We start from the raw sequence: 8,516 nt of genomic DNA on the forward strand, positions 1-8,516 counted from the left end.
AAAATATGACTGAAAAATAATGTAACAGCTGTAACAATGACATAAAGTAATGTGGTATAGCTACATGGCAATGACACTGTGATTACAACCACTGATTAAATTTATTTTGGGTGAGTAATCTTGTAGCATTTAGTTTAACATGAGCTTTGCACATAGATTGCAACATGAATCATAATGCTCTGATCATTGCCGTTCAAAAGATTGCTGGTAATTAACAATTAAAATACACTAAAAGTAAAATAACTACATTCCAACAAATTAAGTGTGCGTAGTAGATATTTGTAGTGCTACCAAATAATTACACATTGATAGTAAATATTCTGGCTATCTATGGTTTAAATGATTTCATAATGGTATGTACACAATTATGAGTGTACATACCAGTACACATTAAAAGTGTACATACAATTATTATGAAATTTCTTAAACCAGGATATTAACTATCAATGTGTAACTTATTTGGTAGCACTAACAGAATGGTAAAATATCTACTGCTCACATTATTTAATTTGAATATTGTTATTTGGAGCAAAAAAATTGGCCCATTAAAAATACAATAACAGCATGTTAAAATTCAATTATTTGTTATAGTTCTGATTTTGTAAACCACTTTTGAGCATTACCTGACAACTATGCCAGTGCTTGCAACTTTGAGAAATCCAACTGAATTATTATTATGTATTAGACAATGTATGTACATTTAGTTTTGCCATGTATGTGAGGTGTGCTTGACGTATCAAAAGATCTCCTTCACTATGAACATTTATTGCACAGTTATGTTGTGTGAAGCCTATATGTATATCATTATAGCTATCTAAGATCTTAACTATGACTATATAAGACTGCATTTTAAGTGTTGACACATCACTTGTCAAACATGACTAATTTGATTATGATGTTGTGCCTTATAATGTGCTGTTTGAAGCTTGGTATGCTAAATATTCAACTTGATGGCTTCTATTGATGGCATGTTTGCAATTTTTACCATGTTTGGAACATCATTAATTGTTTGTCTTATGTTACAGACACAGTGTCACAACTGAAACTATAATACAAATATATTGATGCTGCTCATTGCACTATAACTAAAATAAAGCTGTCTCAATACCTAAAAATTGTTGGCAGCATTGGAAGTTTAAATGCATTCATTGTTGTGCAACAGTAACTTATGTTTATACATTGTATATGTTGTAGGAAAATTAACTCTTAAAATAAAACTACTTTTAACATAGACAAAACAAAAAATATCTAAAGAATGAATTTGTAGAAAGTATGTGGTACTATCTATCTATTATTTTTGGAAGCACAGTTCTATTACTGCTGAGTTGGTCGGATTGCAGCAATGTTTGAGATGAGTGACTGTTAGACAGTTTTCCATTTGTCATAGGTGCCGCGGTCGTGGCATTGTTTGAAATTGGTGCTTCTGGCAATTGTCTTTGCTTGTTTGTTGCAGCACCAGAAGAAGACAAATGAACAGCAGCAGCAGAGGGTAAATGAGGAGGTATTCCTTGGCTTAAACTCTGGCCATCTGAAATTATAGGAGCTCTAGGCAATCGGCGTCGTAACCAAGGATGTCTTAGAGCTTGTGGCGGTGTCATTCTTATGGCTGGATCCCATTCCAGGCAGTGTCTCAAAAAGTCTAAAAATTGAGGGTCATCACAGCCCTTTAAGGCTCGGCTCATATCCTTAGTACCTGGTGGACCACGAAACTTTCCTCGCCTTGATCTCCCTCCAGTATATGAAGCTGTTCCATCAGGATTAATGTTCACAGTGGTGTATCGTGGATGTCCCTTAGAGCTAAAAAATGTACGGCCTCTTTTAGTGCTTTCAATCATTTTTTGGGATGGTAAGCCTAAAACTTCCATCATACATGCCAATTGATCACCTTCATCTTCTCCTGGAAAGAGTGGATAACCTGTTAACAGCTCAGCTAGAATGCATCCAAAACTCCACATATCAATAGACATTCCATACTTGCCTCCAAGAATGACTTCTGGAGCACGGTAAAAACGACTCTGGATATATGTGTAAACTCGCTGGTATTCATAACAACTGGATCCAAAATCAATGACTTTAATGCCACTTCTTCCTGGCTGTTTCAAAAGAATGTTTTCAGGCTTCAGATCACAGTGTATAATTCTGTTTCTATACAAAGAATCCAAACACTGAAGAATAGAATGAGCAAATTTACGAACTAGGGCCAGACTGAAACCCTGAAACTTGTTCTTTTTAATGAGCTCATATAAGTTCATGCTGAGAAGTTCGAAAGTTATACAGACATGATTTCTGAAAGTAAAATGATCAATCATATGTATTATGTTATGAGCGTTGTCCTTGTCTTGGCGTCTCAGATGTTCTAAAATTTTGACTTCTTCTTGTGCCTGTCTATGAAAACGCTTTTCATTTCTAACTACCTTCAAGGCAATATGCGTCTGCATTTTGTGGTCATAGGCCTTTAACACTTGACCAAATGAGCCCTTACCCAAAACTTTTAGAACTTCATAGCGGTATGATACATGATCATGCGCTACAATGAGATATGTACCTGCATCATCATCGTATCCACTGTTTTGTGGCGCACCTATTACCCCTTGACGTTTTTTAGCATGTTGGCCGACAAAGTACACTTGCTGAAAAGCTTGGATTTCTTGCTGTTCGAATTCACTGAGTTTAGATCCATACAGCTTGATTGCTTGGTCAGGTGTAAGGTATCGTTGTTTCTGAGATTGGCTTTGGTCGGATGATGCATCATCAGTCATTGATTGTGGCTGTGCTGATGTCAGGGGTCTGTTATGGTGAAGGTTGGGAAGAGTATCAGCAGTAGATTGACGAGGGCGACGTTGTTGGAGATCATTTAATGGTACCTGGTCCCGGAACATAGGTTGGACTTGTACTCCCGATAAACGAGGTAAAGCCTCAGCAAATGTAGTGTCCTTAACGGTTTTGTTAGACGAGGACTTCAATAAAGGTGGCAGGGTAACAGCACCAGAGAACATTTTCGTTTCTTGGGCAGGAGTCATTGTAGTTGTCTTTGGTATGCCTTCGGGATCAAAGTCAACGATAGGGTCTTTTACTTCACTACTTGGATAGACCAGGGTCCTATTGAAAGTCTTAGTATTAGCTGAAGTCAGTGATTGACTGTTGTACATCGCCAACATAATTTTAAGAAGAACAGAAAAAGAACGAGCAACAGTACCAAGACAGTTCCTTCAGAACAAAACCGAAACCAAACAGACAACTGGACAGTAGAGAGCGAAATCAGTGAATTACCCGTTGCTAAGCATCGTGAGAAACAATTCGTTTAGTTACCATAACAACACTTTACCGTAAGTATTCTAATAACATTGCATTACTTTTTGTGTCTTGTGGGACTGTCTGCTGGCTAAGCGATCTAAGTTACCTCCTGGAGGCGTAGAGCTAAACAATCAGCTATGAGTGCTTTAGGAAAAAGACCCCTTTCAGGTTTGTGATGTTGTTTAGGTATGAATACTGTACACGTAATAAATAAGTAAAAAATAAACATAATACTTTTAAGGTAGGCGTGGCTTCTTGTCATAATTAATTATTGTTCATTTATGGCACAAGAACAATTATTTTACAGTACAAAATTTCGGGAAATTTTTCATTGTTATTTTAATTAATTTTAGGTAGTAATGGGCATAGTCTATTATTTTGTGAAAATATTTATTGCGGAACTCAATTTGCCCAATTATGCAAATTTTGAATAATGCAATATAATGCAAGTTTTTAAGATCCCTTGCAGTGCGATTGCAACATTTTATTAATTTTGCAAGTCTTGATACCTAGCCTTGATTATCAGATTTTTCAAAAGTTATTGGATTTGAAAGATTACTGTTAAATTGTTAAATCACTGGATTTTCTCCTGATTATTTCTGATTCCCTATTGGATATTGTCTAGATTAACCCATTCACGGCCTGGGTTAAAAATAGAAAAATCATCCCGTGGGCAGATGTTTCATACAATGAGATAGCTGCAAAATGTAGTTGCAATTATAAGAACAGTACAAGCATACATGTTAAGTTTATTTTTAAATTGGACAAAGGGACACTTACAGTACCTGTTCCAATGCTAAACTTTTTGTACATGTAAAATTTTAGTAAAAATGCAGAAAAGTATTTTATAACTCTTGTTAAAAACATAAATAAAAAAAAGTATTTCATAATTGTGGTAATACATGGTAGAGCATGTCTGTACACAATGTCTAACAAATAGTTGTAGCTTTCCATTTTTCAGAAGTCAAGAAACAAGGCTAGAAACAGAGCCTACTAGAACAGCCTCGAGACCACGCCCACCTGCCAAAGTGCCGAAGGAAGGCTTGAAAACACAGAAACATACCATTTTTACTTCATGAATATCTTCTGTAGGTTTTACTTTAGTTATCTTATAAGTTTCAAGCTTGTTCTCCAAAAGGTAACCAAGAAAATGGGAGATAACGCGCTCCTTCCTTGAATTGCTTTGAGACCATGCCCACTTCATTTATCCATTGGTTTGTACAGTGGAAGAAGGTACATGTAGAACAGTTTCTTCTTTTTTTAGGCACTTCATCAACCTTATAGTAGCTCTTTGGACTCCTCAGACATCATGGAGCAAAGATCTGCTGGCTATTCTTTGAGCGCATCAGGTGTGAGTGAGATAGCAGGCCTTTTTGCAGCCATAAATGACGTCGATCGTTTCTTTGTCTGTAACACACCAAAACAACTAGCTACATGTACCTGCTTCTAACTTGGAAATATAGAAAGAGAAGGTTTGACATAGCCTTCAATACCTTTACTTTGTGCAGCAGACAATTTTAGAAATAGTTTTAAGCAGTAGTATGCTTCTCGAAGCATTAATGCGTTACTGACCATTTCAATGACCCACCCCCAGATGCATTAATGCATTATTGACCGTGAAAGGGTTAAAGTTATTTGGGTGATTGGGTACTGTTGATTATTGGGATTTTCTAGATTTTTTGTTGATTGGAGTGGTTCTATATGGCAAAATTGTTGGGCCTCACTCTTGTGTATAAGAGTGATTTATTTTATGCTGGGCAAGGCAAAAAGCAGTAAAATTAAGAGCAGTAGTATAAGCAGAAAGGTAGCGATATCAATAGTTAAGGAGTAACGTTGCTAATTAACTTTGGTGTTCTTTATCCAAGGGCTTTTTGTAAATGAAAGAGCACTAGAGCAGTATAAATGTTACAGTTATGGAAGCGTACAAGAAGTATAGGTTATACACCGAGGTCAAGGTTTCTATGGGATTTATTGACCGAGGGATGCAGTCCCGAGGTCAATAAATGCCATAGAAACCGAGACCGAGGTGTATAACCGTGTTCTACCATGCATCCAATCAGATTAGATGCATTTCTTGTAGCTAGGATACACAAAAAGTATAAAAATCCTTACCATTAGCAACCAATTCATTTTAAGTCACGCACTAGAATGGAAAATCAGCTTGGTAGACATGCTCGTCTGTTCTCAAAAGATGCGACTAACACAGCCGCCATTGATAGCTCTGGAAACGCCTATCTCATCATTTTATGACTGCCCCGCCTACTTCATTAGTGCTATATACCATCTTGTTTCGCAACGGACAAGGATTTAAAGATGCACAACAGCACTGTGCGCCATGCACAACTAAAAAAGCAATATAATGGGTAGAAAATATTCTGAATGACTGGTGCAAGGAAAGAATGAAAGATTTGGAGAAGCTCCAACCAGGCCACTCTTCTTAATGGAGAAATACTGTTTAAAATGTTTGCTGCAGCAACTGGGGAATCGATGGTTACAAACAAACCACTCACTTCGCGGCGTGGCTGCTGCTACTAGACTATTTCAAGCTGGTGTTGATGAACAATTAATCATGAAAAGAACAGGTCACAGAAGCATGGATGGTGTACGAATTTATAAGCACATTTCAGATCAACAAAATGCCGGAAGACGTTTCCTCAATAATATTATTATTACAAACAAAAACAGCAGTAGCTAGTGACGATATACCAATTCACCTCATCCTCCAAAAGCACAAAACATATCTCTAGATGAAGACAGACACTTCAGCTTTAATAACTGCACAAACATACACATAACAATTCAAAAATAACATTACTATTATTGCTGTCATCATTTTTATTCCTAAAATTTCCCAAACTTTGGCAGAAGTATCTAAATAATTTCCCGGAGGTTTCTAAATATTTTCCCGGGGTATTATAAGTGATTTAGACACCTCATATAATGCAATCTGATTGATCAATTCAAAACAAGCATGGTAGAAGAGTTTGTTACGCTGTACATGTGAATGGCAGAGTAGCTGTTTTGCCATACGGAACTAATAATGACCATAGATGTACATGTACAGTACCTGTAGATGGGGTTGGAAACTACCCCTGGGTTTAATCATAGATAATAGAGTAAATCGGAAACGGGCATCTTATTATACATCGCTAGGAGATGGATGCGGGTTGACATTTGCATTTAGCAACGGGAGCTCTCTTGGAGCAAAAACTGTCCTTTTGACACCTGTCATTCCAGCAGTGGTGTCAGTATACACCATTATTTATATCAAAGGAAGCAAAGGAGACATGAATCTCTCCCCAGACAATTTTGTATGTAGCTAGCATCGTCATTTACACTGATTATTTCCTCTGACATGTGAATGGTTTTAACAACATTTTGTTTTGTATCCTTATCTCAAGAGTGATAGACAGATGATAGTAAATGATTTAATCATTAATTAGAGTACCAAAATGGGGATGTCGCCCACTATTGTTTGTTTGGAAAAATCATTACGTCTTTCTGTAATGATCAATTTACTGATAAATTTGAGACGTTTGTTTTGTACCCTTAACATAAAAACCAAAGGGTCTGTGACATTAGCTATCACACCATTGTATAGTTCGACACACTGGAGGTCGCCGACACCGTTTCTATTCAATAGGTTGTACAAAACAAAATATAGAATTAAATATAGTAAGTGTGATCAATAATGATGGCTAATTCATGAAACACCAAATTTAAACTGCAAATGGATACGTTGCTACAGCAGACAGCTTGAGCAAATAGGAAGAAGGTTTCTCAACATTATTGAAGGGTTACCTGTACAAAATAAGACTTTATGCAACAAAAAACTACCTAAGAAGTATGCTTACCTGCTTCAACTTTCATCCATTTTTAATTTTACATACGAGTAATTAGAGAGGTTATTTATGGTACTATCAACTCGCATTTTCCTGTTGCTACGCCCCGTTTCCAATCCTTTTCATTTACTCTAATATCTATGGTTTAATATTACAAGGCGAGTTGGGACTGCATTGGACTATGCTGTTCAAGTTTTAGCATACCATTGGCGAAGCTTTATGTGATTCTAGTTACTGCAATTTAGAATGTAGCAACCAAGTTTTACCGCTATAGATACATGTACTGTTTAAGATTCTTCAGTGCACAGTGGTGTTCATTTTTGTGTGTGTCGGGTATTTTGTGAGTAATAGAATCCCGGATGATCTGGCAAGAAGTTTTTAAGCCTAAGAAGCTGTACTAGGAAATATTACCTAAATGAATGTCATGTTGCACTGAAGGCTGTTTAAAGAATCTATGGAACAGTATTTAAACTAGAAATTTGTCAGGTCACCATTTGACTTCTTTGTTTCATTTTGGTGACTATGTAGAGTGCTCTAGTCACCCTTTTGGTGACCAGTTTACATGTGACACGTGGGTTTGTGCATGCGCATAGCAGCAAATGAATAATAATAAATAATTTATTATTTATTATTATATTTATTACTAAAACTTTACAATATACAGAAACACTGAATTTGGGAGCAAAAAAGAAAAAAAGACAGAATGCATAGTTGAAGGCACAACTATAGTATATGGGAGACCTGAAAAATTACATGTAAAAATACAGAATTAAATTAAAAGTGAGTTAAATTAAAGTAAACCAGAACTGTGTGGTTGAGAGTAGCAATTCTGGCATGGACATTTTAGATGGTAAGTGCATGGATAAGTTGCAGTAAAATTACTTAAAAATTTCTTTCCATGTAAAATCAGAAATAAGTGATTTGAGAGCGAGAAATGGTAATGACATGTCAATGGGAAGAAGTATGTTCTAGAGAGTGGGGAGGCAATTAAAATAGAGAAACCTAGTATTGTTGTTGGGTGAAAAGTGATATTGAAGTTTGCCACATGAAGCAGATCTAGTATGAATTGAACCATTGGAGAACGAAAAAAATCTCATGATATCAAAATTGGGAGGTGGGTTCTTAACACATCTAATGAAGAACAGAATGTCGTGCAATTCGAAGAAGTACATGTACATCAAAGGTGTTTAGTGGAGACTAATGAGACGAGATTTGTAATCTGAGACAAAATTGTTAAGGATAAATTTAGTGGAGCATCTGGGAAATCTTTCTAGGGATATGATATCTTTAATGAATCTAGGCTTCCACAGTTGAGAACAAAAGGATAGCTGAGAACAAATGAAGCAAAGTTATAGAGCTCTTTTTAGATTGGGACTACAC

The 8,516-nt window shown here is 36.2% G+C and overlaps 1 protein-coding gene and 2 long non-coding RNA genes across 3 annotated transcripts; 1 reads left to right on the top strand and 2 right to left on the bottom strand.

Moving 5' to 3' along the window:
* Positions 1-1,184: 1,184 nt before the first annotated feature.
* Positions 1,185-3,282, bottom strand: LOC105316649 (dual specificity tyrosine-phosphorylation-regulated kinase 2-like). Its single transcript, XM_011411712.2, has one exon. It carries the CDS (start codon positions 3,156-3,158, stop codon positions 1,281-1,283), a length of 1,878 nt encoding a protein of 625 aa, XP_011410014.1. The 5' UTR covers positions 3,159-3,282; the 3' UTR covers positions 1,185-1,280.
* Positions 3,283-4,126: 844 nt separating this feature from the next.
* LOC109593828 (uncharacterized) lies at positions 4,127-6,162 on the top strand. Its single transcript, XR_002191172.1, has 3 exons — positions 4,127-4,382; positions 4,433-4,508; positions 4,559-6,162. It is a non-coding gene; the product is annotated as an uncharacterized LOC109593828 (long non-coding RNA).
* Positions 6,163-6,934: 772 nt separating this feature from the next.
* LOC109593800 (uncharacterized) lies at positions 6,935-7,237 on the bottom strand. Its single transcript, XR_002191155.1, has 2 exons — positions 7,149-7,237; positions 6,935-7,095 (listed from the first exon to the last, which is right to left on the bottom strand). It is a non-coding gene; the product is annotated as an uncharacterized LOC109593800 (long non-coding RNA).
* Positions 7,238-8,516: the final 1,279 nt, after the last annotated feature.

Source organism: Amphimedon queenslandica, unplaced genomic scaffold (assembly GCF_000090795.2).
Source record: "Amphimedon queenslandica unplaced genomic scaffold, v1.1 AMPQUscaffold_13504, whole genome shotgun sequence".
Classification (NCBI taxonomy): domain Eukaryota; kingdom Metazoa; phylum Porifera; class Demospongiae; order Haplosclerida; family Niphatidae; genus Amphimedon; species Amphimedon queenslandica.